The sequence below is a fragment of the Oreochromis niloticus genome, linkage group LG18, assembly GCF_001858045.2.
Source record: "Oreochromis niloticus isolate F11D_XX linkage group LG18, O_niloticus_UMD_NMBU, whole genome shotgun sequence".
NCBI classification, from domain to species: Eukaryota; Metazoa; Chordata; class Actinopteri; order Cichliformes; family Cichlidae; genus Oreochromis; species Oreochromis niloticus.
In genome coordinates, this window is record NC_031982.2 from 10,096,524 (window position 1) to 10,117,801 (window position 21,278).

The following is a 21,278-nucleotide window of genomic DNA, read 5'->3' on the forward strand; positions in this document are numbered from 1 at the left end:
AATTTTCAGAACTTGTGCATCTGTGCCCACCTTTGGTATATTTAACATAAAAGCCCAAGGCCTCTGACTTTTCTATTTATGTCCTTTGTGTGCTTCTGCCTCTATACGCTGCCGCAGAGGCTGAGGTGAAAGATAGTTGACTGCGCCGGTCCAGACGGTCTTAAAAGCAGGACTGTTCATTATTCACATGTCCTTGGGTTGAGTGGATGCATGTCTGTATTGCTTGTTATTGGTCAGCTCGGCTCTGATGCTATCACATAAAGGCACAGATGCTGGAGAAAAGCACTTAAATAAAAAAGACGTCAATGTTTCTCCTGCTTGTTGCCCCAGAAAGACAAAAGAACTCGTCGCCTGGTGATGCGATGATGACACCATGGAAACGTTTACCTGTTACAAAGGTGGTAAAGACCAGACTAAGCTAGCTTAGTCTACTGAAATCAGCAAGATATTTAACAGATTTAAATGTCTTTTGTTTATATTTATGTCGCAGTATAGGAATTTCTTTCAAACCACAGGATAGCAGGAATCATGCTGGAAAAATCAAGCTACTTCAAGGAGAGTAAATTCAGGATTGACCTGATTCTACGCTCCCTCTTATCTCCCTTAAAATGTCAAGTACCTGAATGCGCTGATCAGGCCATGAAAGTACTTATATATATTATGTCCTTGAGTCCCAGAGATTAGAATTTCCATTTCAGGCGGAAAGCCTCTAGAAAAACCAAACATCACATGCTGAGTGAAGAAAACTGGAAAGGTTACTGAGCCTTATCTGCAATTATGCAAAAACAGAGAGATTGGCCAAACCCGTGTTCATTGCTACAAAGGGAATCTACAATGCCTTGATGTTGCATTCTCGTCTCGTAGTGCAGATACGTAGCACGCAGCACATCCTAGAGGAGGCTATAGGCAAGAACAGCTGACTGTACACTACTCACACCTAGTCATGTTTTGAATTATGAACACAGGCAATTAAACTTTAAATCCCCCCCTTAGTAAGAAGATAGAGACGACTAATTAAGTAAGTCCTTTTTAAATTTGGTTTTAATTCAGAGCTCCTCGAATGCCAAGCCGGCGTAGAGGATCAGATCAAAACAAGCTGGTTTACTTTCATTCAAAGCTTTGCATTTTTGTTTGTGTTACATTCAAGTGCCTAGTTTATTCCAGCATTAGAAGGGAAAAAAAACAACATCTGAAAATCTTCACTCTGTCTGACCTTCTTCTCCTATCAGCAGCACTGACATGGAGCTTCTCAGATGTTGACAACTCCACTTCTGGACTCATTGTGTCATCTGTTCTCCATCTCTCTCTTTTTTTTTTCCACAGGAAGAAAGACAAGAATCAAAACTTTGCTACAAAGGTCACTCGGAAAAACCTGCTTCTTTCTCTCATTTATTTATTTTTTTCCAACAAACACCAGGGGAATAAAAATAGTTTGGTTTAAAAATAATGGCTTTCATCTTCATTTATCCCTCTGAATATTCAATATGAGAGCAATGGTGCCCCCTTGTGTAAAATATAATTAACAGTCTGATAGTAAATATGCACCTAAGGTCAATTATAATTGAATCTGATAGCACAGCTTAGAAACGTACAGTGTTATTTAACCGTGAAAGAGTGTGATCACCTTTACAGCAGCTTCTGAGGTCCAGCATGTGTTTTGAACATTTTTTATTCCACATTCATACATTTCCCTCTGCAGTAAACCTGTATTGATTCTCTCAGAGGTGAAGGGCGCTCCCTCTGTCCGTCTTTAGCCTCTCCCGCTCTTCAGAAGGACTGCAGCTCTATCCTCCGCTGTCAGAACTCTGTGCACTCTGCACCGCCCGCGGCTCAGTCAGGCGGTCGTAGGACAGTGCTGTCATAACCTGCGAAAATGTACGGTGTGATATGGCTTTGGAGAATAGAGAGAACCAAGTAATAAGTAGAGGCTATCAAAGACATGCTGAGTTAAAGATTTTACTGGCTAGAACAGCCTGTGGCTACTGTTTTTCGCACTGGATAGGTGAAAAAATGTTTTTTTAAGCAGCAGCTTCGGCTAGTTTCAAACAGGGAAGGTAGATAAAGGACAGAAAACTGAGTTCTTTCTCTCTGCTGACATTAAAATTAAAATAACCATTAAAGATTTTATAAGCGTTAAATGAGAAGTCTGAAGCCACACTCGTGTTTATGCTAAATGTGAAGCTACAGCTAACCACATAGCTTAACTTAGTTTAGCATGCAGAATAAACATAAATTCAAAAGAACAATTGGGAATTTCATTACCAAATTCCTTTAAAAAAACAAACAAACAGTAGAATGTAACATGTTATATTCCAGTGAGCTTTCCCGCCTGCTAGTTTTTAGCGTCTGTTTTCAGTCTTAATGCTATGTGAAGCTAAGGTAAGCTATCCTTTAGCAGAAGGCGATTTTCTTACAGCCACACACAGTCAGTCTGCCTAATGACAAAGACTATATTAGAGAGACACACTACCCAAACAATCATGAAATGAACTATGGGATAATCCTAAGCACAGATGGCTGTATTAAATATAAGTTTAAAGGGGAGAAAGGCGTTTTAAACCATATTTTGGGCTTTTAACAGATTATGCAGTTTATATAATCTAGGGAAAACTAAAAGGAACATTTTTGGTTCAGTCACACTATAGCAAAAATTGAGCAGCAACCTTCTTGCAACTAGGAAAAATTTGTGATTGCAGGGTTTGTGCACTGATGTTGTTTGCTGTGTTTTGTCTTTCTCCCCTCACCCTCAATCGGTCGTGGCAGACTGAGCCTGTTTCTGCCGGAGGTTTCTTCCTGTTAAAAGGAAGTTTTTCCTTCCCACTGTGACCAAAGCACTTGCTCATCTGATTGTTGGGGCTGTTTCTGTATTCTATGTATTATTTTAGGGACTTTACCTTTACCTAGGGCTTAAAATCTGGGACTCTCCACCAGTTGCTCTTAGAACTGAAGAAGCTTCTCGGATAAGAGGTGAAACGTCTTCAAGAAACCTAAAGAAGTCAAGACGCTTTCCTTTTCAAGCTCCTTAAACTATGATGACCTGGATGACTGAGAACCTTCACAGACATAGGTCTTAACCTTACAATAAAAAGTGCATGGAGGCAACTGTTGTTGTGATTTGGTGCTATATAAAAAAAATTGAGCTAAACAGAAAAGTTTGTGGCACGCACTTTTAATACTAAGGCAGCTGCACAGGTGGATGATCATGGTCCCAATTAGAATAACTGCAGTCACTCTCAGATACCTTGTAGAGGTTGCCAGCTCAATACAATGATTCAATTATTCTGCACCAAAGAATGCAACCTGTCTGCAATAGGTCTCCTTGCAACAGGGGACTTGACTCAAGTGGTTGCAAAACAAAAATTAATTCTATATTTAAGCAAGATTGCTGAACGCCCATTTTGCAGTTAAATCGCTGTCTTGCAGCAGCTACATCACTACTTCTGGAGGAATTTCTGTTCTGGATCTATGAGGTAAACATGACGCTACAAGCTATAGCTTAACTTAGCCCTGTATAAAGAATAAAAATTTGAACACAAAACTTTCCAGTTTCTCTTTTGTATCGGTTAAATAACTGTATATGGCATGTTTTATCCCGTTGGTTTATCAGTGATAGTAGATATGTGTTAGTACCACATAATAGATTATGTGCTAAGCCAAGCTAAGCTAAACACCTGACACAGCCACATAGCCAGTCTGTGTAACACTACACTATTACTGAGTTCCTTGTTCTACTTACTGTGATCATAAGGAGTAGTGCCAGCATCATGCCCAACATTATGTACAAATTATTAGTCAATCCTCCAGCCCACAAGGGACCCAAGATTGTGGCCAGGCCCCCAACTGAGCGTCTGACACCTTGGCTGAATCCTTTTGGTGAGGGATGACAAAATATTAGGTTATTTATTTCATCTATAAACATAACAATATGGCTTTAAAGTTCGCTACGTGGAAATTTTTTTTCTATGCATCACATGCGCCGAGCAACAATCTGTTGTTTTAATGTGTTGAGCCAGGCACACGGTGCCAAGGTAATATGAGCCAACCTTGTGTTTTCTCAGCAGTGACTTTGGAGAAGAGAGACACCTGAGACACGGCCACAAAGGGAAGCCCCAGCAGCTGCAGAAACACTCCGATGATGAAGGCCGACAGCTCCCATCCATAACCACCTGGCAGGGGTGGGAAGATGATATCACAGGATCGCTAAATTAAAGTAGTTTATCACAGAGTAAATGGAATACATAATTCAGCAATTACCTTTAGTGCAATCCAACATAAACCCTCGCATACCTATATTTGATAGACCTAGTGGCCAATAAATATGACAGTTTTGAAGCTTCTTATTTCTCATGTGGCGTGATGATCATTCAGAGAGTGCGGCAGATCATGCTTCGGTTGCCCAGCTCGTCCGTCCGCCGATTTTTAAGTTTCTCCCACAAATGGGCTGGCACCACCAGAGACGGCTCTATCCGAAAAACGAAACCACTGCCAAGCTGGCAGCCATTCGATTTTTGTTCTCTGCTGCTTTGCATCATGCACATGCCTGTATGAATTTGTGCCCACTCGAATTGTTGGAAGTTCTTGCATGAGCTCAAAGTCTATAATTTTACGATCAAATTACAGTTTCACCAATCAAACATGCCTCTCAGTGGCCCCAAAGGATAAAATAGTTTTTCTTTAGGTGTCTTTCTTTCGGGTTTTATGCCTTTGTTTGGTTGCTTTAACCACAACAGTTAACAAATGGCAAACAAATGACAGCCACGCTTTAACAAATAGCATTTTTGCTAAATTCGATTACTCTAATCCTTTTATATGTACTCAGGCACTACCCAGCTCCAGCACCTGTCACTTGTAATCAGAGCGATAAACGTGACGAGCTGCAACAGACGCAGGCCAACATTAACATACAGGATCCGGTTTGCCTCTATGGTATCCTGCTGAATGATATCATTTACAGAGCACACTCAGTTCAGCCAGTGTGTAACCCAATATGGCTCTGCTGTGCTCTACACACCAACACTGGTGGCACAGAAAGGATTTGGCTCAGAAAAAGAGGCATTTTTGTGTCTGTGTGTGCCTTCATTTGTGTGTGCGTCTGTGGGTGTGGTTTTTCACAGGCAGGTTAGCACCTCGGGGTTTGCAGAGGAAGATGAGGCACCAGATACAGGCGGTGCAGCAGATGACCAGGCCCACTGCCAGCACGGCGCGGTCCGCCACCTTCCTGCTCAGCCAGCGTACAAAGAAGAAGCCCAGGATGACCTCCACCCCGCACAGGCTGTACATGAGGCTGTTGCCCAGCTCGCCAAAGTTGAAGTAGCGCTGCGTAAGAGGGGTCACCATGGTCTGTGAATTTTTAGAAAGACACCAGTCATTTAGGCAAAGCGGTCCATTCAGAGGTAAAAAAAAAAATCAGGCAACCACTGCCAGAGTATCCAGTTAGGTCAGTTTAACCAGAGGAGAGAATAGATGTTTACACAGAGGCTGATTATGTGCTTCAGCATTTAACTGATTATCTTCCCAAAAGTTTAGGTCTTAGAAGACTCCGTGTTATTCACTCTGGATAATAAACAGTGTGACATAGTGTGACATGTTTGGAATCGCTGCCTGGTGGATCTCGATGGTCGCTGCTCTCACCTCCAGCGCCGTCTGATTGAAGAGAGTGATGAACTGAGCCGTGAGGACAACAACTACCTCTTCTCTCAGGAACTCTGCACAGAGAAGGACAGAGAGAGAGAGACACCACAAGAAATAAAATAGGAAAGTCAGGGAGAAAAAGTCTTCAACTGCTAGCTTCAAATCGAAAGTTTCAACTGGCAAGTTAAGTCGAGATCAAGAAGTTTTAAGAGAAAAGAAAAGTTGGACGATCTCAAAGCGGTTGTAAGATTGAAGGAGGCGGGCGTGACAAATCCTGGCCGCCTGGTCATATTGATCATGTCGTCCAAGACGCTCTACATCTATTTCTTCTGATGGAGAGAAGTATGGATTCTGATATTTATCTTATATCCAAAGCATGATTACACAGAAAAAAAAGGGGGGGGAAGCTTTCAATAAATTCCAAATTTTGATACCAGCTCTTCCTGGAACAAATTCCTCCTTATGGGCTTGGAGAGGAGGAAAACGAGCTGGGCTTGCTGCTAAATTTGGATGCCAGATGGCTGGAGAATCGGCTTGATATTACACTGTGTGATCCACTACAGTTCAGTTCTCTGTGTTCAGCGTTTGCATTGCTATTGACATGGTCTGATTATTTTATGTCACTGGATGTGTATGTATGCAGCTAAATACCTGATGTGGCTTTAAAATGATTTATTGTACCTCAGAAAGTTGTGAGACAGACTTTTATTTTTCCCCAGATTTCCCAGCTTTTAGTCCAAAGTCTGAGTCTACAGACTGATTATTAGACACAAAAATGCTTAACAATGGACAAAAAAAGTTACAAAGTGGTTGCTAGGGTTGCCAGGTCTTTGGTATTAAAGCAAAGGGCAACCACTGGAGCTGAAAATTGGCTTTCTCTAAAAGAAAGTTAATCCTAATGTTAAAATATCCAGACAGTAGAAAGCATTGTTAAAGACTTGAACAAAAAATAGTTTGTTGATTTTTTCACTTATTACAACATCTCTGAGCAGATTTTTTTTAGGACTCTGGATACTGGAAGCTGGGGGCACGGCCAGTTTGACCGATAAGTGTCCAGACACAAGCAGCTGTAAGCAGTTTGGGTCTTCTAGGTGTCACCTCTGCTACTTCAAGTCACTGAGAGGGACCTTACCTCCATGCTTGTGCTGTTGGTGACAATTTTAATTGGATAATATGATGTGTTTCTGCCTGGTACAGACTCTCCCAGAAGTTTGTGCTTCTGGTTTGGTGAGTGGAAGTCTAATATTTGATTATTATCTTTGTTAACACTAATTAGCTGATTTGTGTGTCTGTTCATTGCACCCATGAAGTTTATGGACGCAGACTGGTAACCAAACCTGCTAGCGTGAGCTGAAACCCTGATTCTTCATCAACTCTGTCTTAAAAAAAACAACAACAAACCAAACAATCATGGTGACAGCAAAAACATCAAAGCGTTAATTCAAACGGCAAACGAGTTGGAAACTAGTTTTTATCCCATCCCATGCTTTTCCTGTGGACCCTGAAGACATGCTCTTGCTCAGCCGATACATTTTACATTTGATGCTGCACAGAAAATAAGTAATAAAATGATCTATGAGGAAAATGCTTTGACCTAAAGATGGTTTTCTGGTGATGCCACAAGTAGACAAAGCAAAAAAGCAAGTTCCACTGTTTTATTCATTGTATAGCTTAGCTTAGGAAAGAGACTAGCTAGCATGGCATTAAAATTAGCTTACCGATACTTCTAAACATTTCATCCCTCGTGAGAGGCGGGGTACAATCTGAAAAGATCAACCCAAAATTCAACCCTAAAACTAATCATACTTCAGCATCTTCGAGCTAATACATCTTTGAATGTTTCAGTCTTTTCAAGGGAGAATAACTAGAGTATGAAACAGAGCAGGCTACAAAACCGCAGTGCCGTGTACACATGTGGAAAATCTGATCCAGTTCAGATACAACACAAGTACATGGAATAAAAAAAGGCAGTTGTGTAGTTTCCCTTGTTCCAAAAGCAAAAATTCACACAGATTTTACTGGTGCTGTTATGTACTTTTTTCTTTCCACGACACCTTGCAGAAAAATCAAGATTTGATGAAAGAAAGTGAAAGATCTGCCCCGATTTTCAAAGCTTCTCCACTGATACACAAAAAGTCAGAAAAGATCAATAATTCAAGAGAGCGAATACCAGACACGCTGTAAGGGCTAACAGACACTCCTACTGCATGTGCCAGAGAAGACATCCTCCGCTCCTGCTGCGTTTCTGGTGTTGTAGCGTCTCTTCGTACAAAAAGGAATCAATAAGAGGAATGTTGGCCACATTACCAATTCTGTCTCTATTTCATCCACAAGTCAACCACAGCAAGTCAGTCAATAAAAAAGGAAGTCTTCCATCCTTCCCTCTGCCACATCTTCAAAGAGTGAGAGAATCAATACAGCACACACACACAAACGCACGCACTCGCAGTTGTGTCTTTAGAGGACACAACACCAACTCGCATTTCCTGGAGAGTTACTTCAGTCTTAAACACAACTCTGACTTGCCTGACCCCAACACTCACCTCGACCGTAAGCTTTAAACACGTCTGCAGCTTAAACTTAACGACGTCCCCAAAAGAAATATAAATCCCCAGAATGTGAGTGCGTAAATCTACAATCAAAGCTTGAGGTCCTCACAACATGGTTAAGACAAATGAGTAAGTACTCAACCCACTCACTCCCAAGACACACACACATGCACACACACAGTCAAAGAAAGTACAGAAAGGATATTGAGTAGCGGCAAACAATCGCAATCGCCATGTAAACGTACTATGACACTAATCCAATAGTGCACCTGACATCATGTATATACATGCTCTGACATAAACCAGACACGTACACACAAGTCCAATCAATACACTGGGAATCTGATCTGACATGCTGCAGAAAATTCCTCAGAGAGACCTGGAGAATGGAAAGTGTGTGCGAGACGGAGTGAGCAAATGCAAGCAAAATCAATAGAGCAGATATGAAACATGTGCATTGGCAGTGACACCTCTTCCTACCTGAACGCTGCAAAATGGGGCAGAGGAAAGCTGACTGTTATTGCTCAAGACAGGCAGTCAAACCTGCCGGCTCACCTCTGCTGGCGCTGAAGTTTCGGAAGGGGTCCGAAGCTCTGTGGACGGGTTGCATGTCAGACGACGTGGAGGTCTCCAGTTGGTCGGAGTTGAGGGCTCTGTAGGTGTGCACCGGCTCCTCGTCAGACCCCATGAGCGGCACCTCTTCCTCTACCTCCTCCTGTTTCATCTCCATCATCGTGGCTCCCCCCTCGCAGCTAATGGGTGGTACATCCCAGTACATAGCCAGGACGACAAACTGGAGCAGCACCCACAAAAGGCACATGAAGATCTGACAGCATGGAGGAAAAAGACACACGTCTTCAAAAGTCTTACAGTTTAAACACAAAAAAAGATATTTTCACAGGACCAGAATCCTTGGAAGCTTTCAGGAGAGATAAAGTGGTTCAGCTATGGAAGCGCTGCCTGGCAGAGTGAAATCTAGAGAGGGATTCTGGGTCATATTATGCGAAAAAAAAAAATGGAAACAGGCATATAAGAGCTTTGTTAAGTCTCATTTAAGCTTCATCCGCGCTACAGGTGTTTTATTCAGACACACTTAGATAGAAACAGATCGATACAGGTTGTTACGGGACCGAGTACCGCTGCAGGTGTTTTGTATTCCTCTTACTCAGAGGAGAACAAAGGAGGAAAAATATATATGTGAGCACAGAATGTAGAGCGACTATTTCTGAAGGTTATTTCTGTATTCATGAGCCTTTCACAGAACCTTAGATTACTGATTATCTGGATGCTGTTACCCCAGGAGACGTATACTTGTTCACAACAAAGGGGCCCAGTTTGAAATCACACAGCCGCAGGAACAGGTTGAACGCCGGCCCTGGAGAGACAGGAGGAAGTGCTTTAAAGATGAGATAAATGGAAGATGTGTGGAAACAGTAGCCTGCTCCTTAGTGATTTTATTGAATGTCTTTTTCCGCTCACAGTTGAAATGAAACATCAAAAAAGAAAAAAGAAAAAACGGATCACAAAATCCTTCCCGCTGTCTGATATTTCCTCACAAGGCAGAGGGGGTGGTGAGAGGTGAAATAACACCTATTTCTCTGTGGATAAGTGGAAAGGGGAGAAACTGACCGACAAGAAGACCGGCTTGTCGACCGGCCATGATGGCGGCAAATATTCCAGCTCGCTCCTCTGGTATAGTGCTCCGAGTCAAAAAGCCAAAGATGGAGGACCCGGCTCCTGCTCCGATACCTGAGGGCAAACATATCAAACTACGGTATATTACATGCGTCGAGTGTTAACTGTTTTACGTAATGCATGCGTGCATGTGTGTGTGCAAGTGTCACCTGCTACAATCCGACTGCATAACAAAAGCCACTTTGAGTATCCAATGAAATACATAAAATTACCTGAGAAGAAATAAAAAATAAACAATTGTTGTGAAATGCATCTTCATCTGAGGCAATATCTTTGTTTAAATGTTTAAATACTGGCTTCACCCTGTAACAATTCCATTAACTTCTATACTATTCGGTACTTTAGTAGTAGTTGGCTAATGTTAGCATGCTAACATGCCAACCAATGACTGTATAAGAAAAAGTTTTCTTTTACTAAAAAGGTTTCTACAGTCATTGATTCCAACACATTCGGTGACAATAGAAAAACACTATATCTAGTAAAGTAAACATTAACAATAATAGACGATCATGTGGTACTGCTAATGTTTTAGTTAATTGATTTTAGCTGATATTAGCTAGGTTTTAGCTAGTATTTACTAATATTTAGCTAGTATTTAGAATATACTGTTAGTCTAATAGCTTTCAGGTGATTTTGTTGTTTGGTTGACAACACAAATTTCTTTACAATGACTCACATAATGCTTTGCTGAAAGAACAAAATCATAGTTCTTTTAGAAATTCCCATAATCCATTGTGTGTGTCCTGTAGATAAAAAATTGAGTCACAGAGGCAGCTAGAGAGTTCTAATTTTGAAGCCTATATTTTGGTAAGTGCCCTTTTAGCTCCAGTCACACAAGCCTAGAGATTAGTGAGTGGCTATCTGGTAACCGTGGTCACTAAGGAAACGTGTGCATCCCCTAACCAATTAGCCAGTGGCTGCAGGTTAAAGGTCCACTGTTAATAGCCCAGATAGACAGGCCTAGAAACTAGTCAGTCACTCCCTAGCAACCACTCTCCAACCACGACTGCTTGGAGAGTGGTTGCTAGTTGTTGTTGGCATGCACTAGCATGAAATTGGTCACAAAGCGGTATGGAGGTATACCGTGCACTACCAGGAACCTCCTTGCAGTTGCTTTGTTCTCTAGCAAGTTGCTGCTGTCACCAGTAGTTTGCATGGAAGACACGAGAACCTTCTCTGTTTCAAGCCTTATTTTAGTTTTACAACAGCAAGCTATGGGGCAACTGCAGCAATCTGCTATCAACAAAAGCAATCACAAGGACGTTGTTGGTACAGTACCCTCATTGTGATGGATTTCACATAGTAACCTCCAGCAACCACTGACCAACCTAACCCAGCGGGTGGTTGCCATGGGGTTGCCAGCCAGTATAGGTCTACATAACTGAAGCCTTTTTTTTTTCTTTTTATGAAACCACACGTGATGAGCAAAGTGTGACTGACAATCACATGGCAGTAAATGGCCAAACACAATTTAGCAAGCACTTCCTGCTTCACTGTGACTTTTACTCTAAATGAGACTCAGAACAGAATCAATATTTTGGGAAGGGAACGGCAGGGTGATTTCCTCTGTGACTTTTCTACAATCAGACTTCTTTTTGCAACTGCAGAAGCCACCCTCTGCTGGTCATTAGAAAGAAACCAGGTTTAAATCAATTCTGCGCCTCTTTCACTATTCACTTGACTTTCTTCCTCCCGAAGGCTACGTTCAAAGAGAAATTTAGATTGCATTCAGATGAAAGGAATGACCTGATATCAGATTTTTTGTAAGTTCTGTCGTCTATAAGGAATTCTCTGTGTTGCATGAGGTGAAAATAAATGCGTAAAAGATGACCCAAAGAGTTTCTTCATACAGCAGCTCGACGCAGAGTCTAAATTAGTCATGTGATTTTTCTCGTGGCTTGACTACTCACCAACAATCTCAAAAACATTTGAGAAAAGGACAATGGACTTTGTAGTTTTGCTTCGATCTGACCAGATGCCAAATAGCGGGCCCGTGACCAGTGCACTCAAACTGAAGGCAGACAGACCGAGACCCAGGAAGTAAGGTGGGGCCTCCAAAATCTGCAGATACCTCCATATTGTAGGCAGAATGACAGCTGAGGCCACCACAAGGAACAACAGAGAAGGGTTGAGACGTGTGCAGTAAAAATGCCAAAAAAACCAACAACCTTAAATTACATCCAGTTTGATATGAACTTACCGTACTCTACGCCACTCAGCATAAATATCAGTCCAATGGTGAGAAAAGTAAGATTCCTCTTTTGGTGATTATCCATTGTCCTCACTGACTTGCTTCTTTTTATATGCCAACCTCTATCTGCGCATGCTGCTCTGAAACGTTCTTCAGAGCCATAATCAGATAACAAGAGACACCATGCGTGCTATTACAGCTGCTGGCCCAGATAATCAGAGGAATCTGTTGCACCGCTTTACAAGGTCACAGCAAAACTTCTTAGAGATGGACAACAAAGACGACGGGAGGCTTCTCTTACAGAAAAAGCTCAGGACGAGTGAAGCCTGGACCACGTCACAGCAAACATGGAAACAATACAAACAAATATGAAATGATTGCAGTAGTCCAATTCCATTAGGCATTTATGTTAAAGATGAAATTCTGTTTGACTCCCGTTCTCGGTGCAGCACCACGCTGCAAGATCGAGGCAAGTTCTCAGGTTGCCCGGTGAGGTAAAGTACCCTGAGGTTTATACATATTTAAACTTGTTTGCTTCAGTTTCATCAAAAGCACCTCACAACCTTGTGAAAAAAATACGCAAGGCCTATCTGCCCCTTTTGGTTACACAGTACTATGCAAAAGTCTTAAGCCACTCCTCATTTCTTTATACTTTTCTTCCAAGGAGGGAGACTAAAGAACATCCAAAGAAGAGCCAGAGCAACAGTTCTCCAGGCCTTCTGAAGGAGTTTCAGAGTTTTTCTTTTTCACTCATTTTCACAGGAATCTTTTCTTCTTCTTTTTTGTTGCTTTGCTTTGTTTTTTTTCTGTTAAGCCACTTAACACTGACCCATGAATCATTCAAGCATAATAAAAGCTCCTACACATAACAGAGAAAAGCCTGTAAGGCACTTTATTACTTGAAGCCTGTTGCAAAAACACATCTTCTGTTCAATTTCTTTAGTTAAATCTATGAAAAATGCCAATGATAACATAAAATAGTATTTTTTGGCACAATAATGTGATTCCCAAAGACCTATTAGCAGAAAACTTGGCAAATCCCGGCATGGTGTGCAGTTTGTCCTTAAGAATTTTAGGAAACCGCTGAAGAAATCCAGCAAAGACTTGACACAGGACCTGACAGACGCATCTGGTGCTTAAGTTGATCCATCTACTGTTCACTGAAGCCTAATGAGAAATGATCTCAGTGAAAGGAAGAAGCCAAAGGAAGAAGGAAGAGAAGCAGGGACAAAAGGCTGAGGTCATCATGTAATGCCAGATTACACAATAACTAGACTAAAAATGAGGAGCAACAGAGGGAGTGGTGAATTTAAAATTTGAAATACTTGGTTCAAATATGTACAGAGGTCAGGAAAGAAGTACAACATAGAGTGTGTACAGACATATGTAAAACATGGTGGAAGCTCTGTCATGGTTTTGGGCTCCATGTCGGTCAGTGGTGTTGGAGATCTTGTCCAAATTGATGAACACAGAAAAGTACCATCAAATTTGGATCCATCGTGTAGTACAATCTGGAAAGCTTCTGATAATGTTTTAGCATGACAATGATCCCACTGCCAATGCAGTAAACGTATCCCTGAATAGAAAAACACACAGTGAAACACTACCAGTCATGAATTGGCCTCCCCAGAGCTCGGACCTCAACAACTGTGGCATCATGTTGACAAAGAACAGAAAAAAAGGCAGCCAACATCCAAAGAAGAGCTTTAAATGTTCTTCAAGAAGCCTGGAGAACTATTCCTGAAGACTACTTAGCCTGAACTCTCTGTCCAAGAGAGTTCAGGCTAAGTAGAAGAATAAAGTCACACCAAATATTGTCGTTCATGTTTTGTTAGAATTGTACAAACTCTGTTTTCGCCTTATATACTGTGTGTTTCCATGCATGCTTGCACATGCTTCAATAAATCCCAGCACCTGTTTCCTATTTCCATAGCGCAATATAAAGAAATAAGGGGTGGTTTGAGACTTTTGCACAGTATTTTAAATAGGAATTGTGCTTTTTACAAGCATGGGGCTAAATTTAGCTGCTCAAAAACACAATAAATCACACAGTGATAAAACAAAAAGTAATGAAATACATCAGATAAACAAGGACTATATCTTATGGAGCTTTAACAGCAGAGCGGGCAACGGAGGAAACTATTCAGCTTAACGCTGCACTCTGTTCAATACTGAATAAATTAGGTATGACACTGCTGTCTGTTGTGTCGAGCTGTAGCTCCCTTTTTTCAAGCTGCTGTGGTGTTCCTAGCCTTGGGCTCGCTGTATTAAACAGAACTGTCACCAAGTTAATACCGCCATATGTTTTTCAGCAACCCATGAATAATACAAAACATTTGATTGTTTGAATAGCAGATATAAACTCGCTCAGCATCATGTGCTCGTGCCACATAACGTCCAGACAGTCTGAGAGGTTTCGAGCTCACCAGGCCACCGCGGTGATGAAAAGTCGCAGGACTCATGTGTTTGGGTAGGAATCTACTGTATATGTATGCGTGCATATATGTTTTGTTGGCCATAGTGTTGAGGTTTCTTTAATTTTTTTATAATGAAAAATGATTTCATAGAGCATGTGTACTCACCAGTGTAGCGTCATTGCGTGTGTTTCATTCTGTGGAAACGGTAATCAAGAAGGGATTCATCCGGCTCGGCTTTTCCGTGACAAACGGCTGCAGCTGAGTGTCACAGGCCCGCTGAGAGGCCATTAGCATCCTACCTGCCTTACCTGTGGTGGTTTCTATAGAAACACATATGAGGGTGGAAGGTGTTTTTGCACTCACCTTTGAGCCTTGGTAAACAACAGGAAGTTCCCCGGTGACTAAACTGATATCGAGTCCACTCAGCCAGTCACAGCAGTGCCCCGGAGCCTGTTGGAGATATGAAATGATCAGCTGCTGGCAGAAGGACATTTGACTTTCAGATAGAGAGGAGCTTGTTAGGTGGATATACTGTACAGGAGGTGGCTCAGATAGGAGTGGGCATGTGGTTGAACACAGATTCTCCCCGGAGGTCATCCAGCATCCCCATTAACATTAACCTGCACGGTGCTCGCAGGCGGCAGACACGGTAAGAGCCGGCAATCGACTGGGCCAGGCAGCAACACTTTTGGGAGTTCATTATGAAGGAAAAGCACGGCTGAATTTAAACAGAGCTTCACATTATACACACTATAGGTGCCCAGTGGGTATGTATAAAAACCAGTTTGTGGTGACATCAGTCGGTTCATACTGCAGTCCACTGACTGTACATATGATTACTACTATAAGCCTGGAAAATGTAAATCTTCTGTTTGTAAAGTTTTAAAAAAAAACCTAATGATGTCATCAGGTCTGTACTTAAAAGGTTCAGTGAGTAGATTTTTGTTTTTATTATGCATCTGCAGAAAAAATGTAATGTAGTCTATATTTTGTAGCCTGTCCTGCCTGCAACAGGATACAAAACCAGTAAGTTTCATGACATTGCTGGTCTGTTAATGGTGGTGGTAAAAAAAAAAAAAATTGTATTAATATACAAACAACTGCAGGGAAGCAGCAGTCTGTAACAGATATGCGCTGTTGTAAACAAAGGACTAGTCAAAATTTTGGAAAAACTGATTCAACATGTATGCATGTGTGAGATTACAGCACATGCACAGCACAGAGTATTTCTAAATGTATGGCTTGAAGGTGAATGATATATCAGAAATAACTTGTATACACTCACCAGCCACTTCATAAGGTACACGTTGCTAGTACCAGATCAGCCCCACTTTTGCCTTCTTTCGTCTTAATTCCACATGGCACAGATTCAACAAGGTGCAGGAAGCATTCCTCAGAGATTTTAGTTCATCACACAGTTTGTCAGCTGCACATCCAGAGAATCTCCCATTCCACCGCACCCCAAAGATGCACTGTCATGTTCAAAAAACCAGTTTGAGCTGATTTGAGTTTTCTGACACGGCGCATTATCCTGCTAGAAGGAGCCACCAGAAGACGGGAACACTGTGGGCATAAAGGGATGGATGTGGTCAGTAACAAAACTGTGTGTTAACAAAATATCCCATGAACCTGAACTGTTGATACAAGGCAGGCTAGATCCACGCTTTTGTGTTATTTATACCAAATTCTGATCCAACCATCTAAATGTTGCTGCAAAAATCTCATCAGACCAGGCAACATTTTCCCAGTCTTCTGTTTTCCAATTTTGATGAGCCTGTGTGAAATGTAGCCTCAGTTTCCTGCTCTTAGATGACAGGAGCAGCACCCAGTGTTGTCTTCTGCTGTTGCTGTAACACATCTGCTTCAAGATTCAACCTGTCCTGATCTTCTGCATACATTTGCTGTAACAAGTGGTTATTTGAGTTACTGTTGTTTTTTATCTGAAAGCAGTCTGGCTATTCTTCTCTGACTTCTGACATCAGCAATGCATTTTGGGAACTGCCGCTCTGTGGATTTTGTCTGGCTAAATGGCTAAATGCATTGCTTGCTTCTGTGTGATAGGCATGAACAAACAGTGAACAGGTGCAGCTAACTAACCAGTATGGAGATTAAGGGCAATACTAAGGCCCAACACTGGGCTAATTAAAATGATTCCTCCAGCTTGACCTCTGGGGTAATCACTGATTTGTTGTTTATGGAAACAGCAGTGTTTTTCTCTTACAATGTTCATGTCTAGCTAAATAAGCTAGTTCCTAAACTAATGACCTTCCCATGAGCCTCTGCTGCACTTCCTGTTCATTGCTAATTAGCAAGCGGCATGCTACCATGCTAAGTGGCGTTTAGCTCAAACCACCCGTGTTTTCAAACACAGCCTTACAAAGGCTGCTAGCATGGCTCTTTTTTTAAGTATTGGTTACATTTTGTTGTATTTCATTTCATTTTTATCACTTACATTACTTTAAATACATTTTGTATGCAAGTCATTTATTGTTTTAAAGAGTATAAAATTAACCAAACATGAAATCATTTTAAGTTTGAATCACTTCTGAATTAAATCCCTGTATGTGTGTGTCTGTGTGTGAGACACGGGGAATTCTTCCACACTATGGTGGCTCAGGACCGCGATCGGAGCCGAGGAGCTGACGGGCACGGAGGGCAGGGGGTTCGGACCCAGGTGCCAGGTGCAAGCGTCGGGGAGGACCGCGCCATCCTGCTGGGCTGCACCATGATGGCCTTCTCTGTGCTCATGTTCTTTGTAGTCGGCATCACAGTGATCAAACCCTTTGTTAACAGGTACACTCGGGAGTGTTGTCTCGTTTCCAGGCTCAGTTACAAATGCATCCCCTCACTGAAGGCTTGTTCTCCCCGTGTCTGTGTCGGTGATTCCAGGTGCTGCAGTTTTCTCAGACAGTCCAAAGACGTGTGTTAGGTGTGAATGCGAGTGTGAATGGTTGCCTGTCTCTCTGCGTGTTAGTCCTGAGATAGAGTGGTGACCTGTCTCTTGCCCTGTGACAGCTGGTGTATATTTTTCCTTCTGCTGAGTTTTCTTAGTCATTTTGAAAGATTTCTCAGCAACAAACTGATAAAAGGCACTTAAAAATACATGGCATTTGATTGTTGCTGCACCCTATTCTCCTGCAATAGAAGTTTTATTGGCATTCACCATCAGTTGTGTCACATAATCTCCTGTCAGAATAACAAAGTCGGTATAACAGGAATCACTGATGATGCTTATGCTCTGTATTCCTGCATGGAATTTTTATTCCAGTAGACAATGACCGACAGACCAATGACAGACGATGCTGAGCAAGTCTAAAGTTTCCATGTTCAGAATCTTAATTTAGCTGTTAACATGCTAAATATTTGCTAATTGCACTAAACCACACAGACGAAGTAAGAAATTATAAAAACTTGGGCAGGAACCCTGCTCCTGTGGAAAAGTTGATGGGTCAGTCTATCCCACACTAATTTTGCTACTACAAATTGCAGTGGCAATCCTTTATGCAGCTGTTGTAATTAGTGCTATTGAGGTGTGCGTGTGAATTCTGTAAGTTTGAAGGTTGAAGGCTTCTCTGAACCTTCCCTGCTGGTTGTCTTCCAGTGGCTGGGATGATGGTAATGCCAGCTGCGTGCTGCAGAAGAGTGAGATACTGGAGGAGTGGGTGGACTGCAGAGGTGTGAGCACAGTGCCGTGCCTCAAGGCGACGGTGACGGTTTACTTCAATGGCTCCACCGAGGAGGCCGTGCTCCACTTAAACGAGGATTCTGTTCTCCTCGTGACCGAGGTGTGGATTTAAAACACAAAATTCCAGGTTTTAGGATTAGTTAAATGAACTGCCCGGGAGGAGGACATCAGCTCTGGAGCATTAAATGTGAACATTAGGTCTTTATATCTATATAGCACAGCATGTAAGATTACTTTGTTTAGTAATTCTTAATTTTAATTCTCAGGTGTTTTATTATCCATCTAAGCATGGACCTGGGAACGCATGCGAGAAAGCGATGAAGGCTGAACTAGCTGACAGGATGGAAAAGCAGCAGCACTTTTAATGCCTGTGCCCTTGTGAATAAGCCAGTAGATATTATTAAGAGATGCTCTCACACCGCACTTCTGCTCCATTCAGAGAGATGCTATGAAGTATTTCTCGGCACCGGTGCAGAAAATGGAGGCTTGAAAATTTTCTTTGCTTTTTTTTAACAGACACCAAAAAAAAAGACCCTTGCAGCTTGTCGCACTGATTGCAATCAGTCCTGCCAACTGTAAGGGGCAGGTCACTTGATAAAAAATTACACTTGAATCTTCTCTTTTTCTCTCTCAGTGTTTCTACATGCCCAAATGCCAAATGGACAGAAAAGCACTTCAGGATCAAGTCCAGAAAGTGAACAGCAGCCTGGACAGTCTGCTCGGGAACAACACCGCATGTTTAACTGATCAGACGAGGTACCCCAACCACGCCATCTTACACAGGAAGTACACTTTGCAGATGGTCCTATTTGCACTGCTGTGGCCCTGTATACTGCTGGGCGGTGGAGCTCTGCTGGTGGGCCTTGTGAAACTGACTCAGTGTCTAGCCCATCTGTCCACAGAGGTGATCAGTGAAGCTGCAGGGGGCCGGCTGACTTCAAGATACACTCAGGGCAAACTGTACAGGCTGCTCCGTAGGTCCAGCGCACAGTCTCCCTCATGACATGTCCAGAGCTTAAGCTGTAATAAGCCAAAAAATGCCATTTTTGTAAGCCTTTTAACTGGTACATAATGTTATCTAGTGTTGATTTGTAAAAGGTTAGTCAAAGTAAAATGTTGGTCTGAAGTGTGAGAATTGAAAATCTATACAGTTTTCGCCTCCTTCTTATTAAAAAGTGCCTTCCTCTGTTATTAAATAGACACTGATGTCCAAATGATGGCAGAAAGAAGCAAAGTCTGCCTGAACAGCCACACAATTCATGATGTTTCACACTCAGTCAGCACCAATTAGTACCTCTCATGTTTAATTAGGCATATATTCAATATTTGTTAAGTGTCGAGCAGGTAGCGCTCCAACTTGCTCGGGACGGGGATCACTTACAGGAGAGAAGCATTCCAATGCTCTCCTGGTAATCCAAACACTGATTTACCCAGCCTGGGCTCTGGGTCGCCGACTGATGCTTTTTAATGTTTTCCAGATAGCAAGCTGGCTAATAAGTCAGTTTATGAGGGATGATTATTAGCACCCTGAGAGAAGTGAGGAAATTCATGACAGATTGATGTGATGTGTCACAGTTGGATGAGAGTTTCTATTGGTCCAATGATAATATGCGAGGGAGTACTGGACACAATATGTTTAGAATAATAACAGACTCTGCTTGAATGTCTTTGCATGATTCATGGTTAAAAATAATTTTCATCTTGGAGTTTTGTGTAAAACTCTCAATCCACTTCCCATGTCCTTATATTTCACTTCAAAGGATCCAGACTCTCTTGTTATTTTTAAAGTGCTTTTGAGCGATAGATCTACAGGTTTTTGGAAGGTTTTTCACAGTATCCTTTTTGGACACTTATTGTTCTTCATTCATTTTCAGTGCAATCCTTGAATAACTGAACATGTCCAGAGGATTCTTTTCTTTGTTTGGTATTTGTTTTTAAGCCACTTAACACTGAGCTATGAATCATTCAAGCATAAAAAAGCAACTAACCCAACGGATGAACCAGTGTTGTCTACATGCAACAGACAACTTGACAAAGACAATTTTAAATTGTATCTTTAGGCACTTTGTTAACTTGTACCCATTTGCTTAGATGAAAAATTCTATGAAAGATGTATAAAATGACAGAGATAAACATCAAGTAGTATTTTTACACCAACAAGGTGATTCCCAAAGCGCCAGTAGCAGAAAACATGACCTAACTCAGCATGGTGTGCAGTGTGCCCTTAAAAAACCATCTATAGCAGATGAACCGTATCTGAAAGTCATGTCTGTAAGAGATAATATCCAGAAAAGATCTGACACAGGACCTGAGAGATACATGTGGCACTACTGTTCACTGAAGCCTAATAAGAAATGACCTAAGTGGAAGGGTGGGTGTTAAGATGCCTCTGTTAATGAAAGGACTGGACTTAAAATCAGTTGCAATGGAAATTTTTTGTTAAAATCATTGTCAGTATGTATGGAGGAGTTGAGGAGAGAGTGGGTGTCTGCAGCCTTCTGTAAAACACGGTGGAGGCTGTGTCATGGTTTGGGGCAGCATTTCAGCCACTGGTGTTGGTGATATCAACAAAATTTGTAGAACAGATCAGCATGATTGATCCCAAACACACTGCCAATGCATAGAAAAATGCATAATGTAACACTATTGCTCCCTAGATCCCAGACCTCAGCATTACTGAAGCAGTGTGGGATCATCTTAACAGAGGACAAAAATCAGTCAACATCCAAAGATACGCTTTGAATGTCCTTCAAGAAGCCTGGAGAACTATTCCTGAAGACTACTTAAAAAAATGACTGTTATGAACGTTAGATAATGTAAATGGGACTCATGTCACAAGTGTGCCATATTGCACAGACCCTTTTAATAAGTTTTTTTTTGTATTTTTCTATGAAAACCTTTATAATACTTCTCTTCATAGCTTTGGCTCACTGTGTAAATATTATTTTGGGGTTTTATTTTGTAAGCATGGCAATGGAAAAGTGGCTTGTAAATTACCTAAATGTTTAAACAAGTAAAATAAACTGCCAGACCTATTCACGAGGAGAAATGCTTTTATTCAACAGCACAATAAATGAATGCATACAGACACGGTGATATGAGGATGACTA

The 21,278-nt window shown here is 41.7% G+C and overlaps 2 protein-coding genes across 12 annotated transcripts; one reads left to right on the top strand and one right to left on the bottom strand.

Annotated features, from left to right (window-relative positions):
- Nucleotides 1–735: 735 nt before the first annotated feature.
- mfsd8l2 (major facilitator superfamily domain containing 8-like 2) lies at nt 736–14,932 on the bottom strand. 8 transcript variants are annotated; one of them, XR_002057229.2, is made up of 13 exons: nt 14,847–14,932; nt 12,076–12,392; nt 11,786–11,971; nt 10,025–10,087; nt 9,810–9,929; nt 9,476–9,555; nt 8,736–9,006; nt 5,632–5,705; nt 5,127–5,340; nt 4,044–4,166; nt 3,737–3,867; nt 1,625–1,865; nt 736–1,306 (listed from the first exon to the last, which is right to left on the bottom strand). XR_002057229.2 is itself a non-coding variant. In XM_019348158.2 (12 exons), exons 2-12 carry the CDS (start codon nt 12,149–12,151, stop codon nt 1,785–1,787), a joined length of 1,419 nt encoding a protein of 472 aa, XP_019203703.1. In that variant the 5' UTR covers nt 12,152–12,392; nt 14,847–14,932; the 3' UTR covers nt 1,318–1,784. The 8 variants fall into 8 exon arrangements, 7 of the variants coding, with proteins under 7 accessions (XP_019203703.1, XP_019203704.1, XP_019203705.1 ...); XM_019348158.2 differs by lacking the exon at nt 736–1,306 and having other exon boundaries at nt 1,318–1,865; XM_019348159.2 differs by lacking the exons at nt 736–1,306; nt 14,847–14,932 and adding an exon at nt 14,649–14,717 and having other exon boundaries at nt 1,318–1,865.
- On the top strand, nt 14,933–21,205 carry kcnmb3 (potassium calcium-activated channel subfamily M regulatory beta subunit 3). 4 transcript variants are annotated; one of them, XM_005475985.4, is made up of 4 exons: nt 14,933–15,132; nt 17,067–17,276; nt 18,085–18,268; nt 18,803–21,205. In XM_005475985.4, the coding sequence occupies exons 1-4, from the start codon at nt 15,047–15,049 to the stop codon at nt 19,169–19,171; spliced, it is 849 nt and encodes a 282-aa protein (XP_005476042.2). In that variant the 5' UTR covers nt 14,933–15,046; the 3' UTR covers nt 19,172–21,205. The 4 variants fall into 4 exon arrangements, with proteins under 4 accessions (XP_005476042.2, XP_005476045.1, XP_005476044.1 ...); XM_005475988.3 differs by lacking the exon at nt 14,933–15,132 and adding an exon at nt 16,025–16,071; XM_005475987.3 differs by lacking the exon at nt 14,933–15,132 and adding an exon at nt 16,552–16,656.
- The last annotated feature ends 73 nt before the right edge of the window (nt 21,206–21,278 follow it).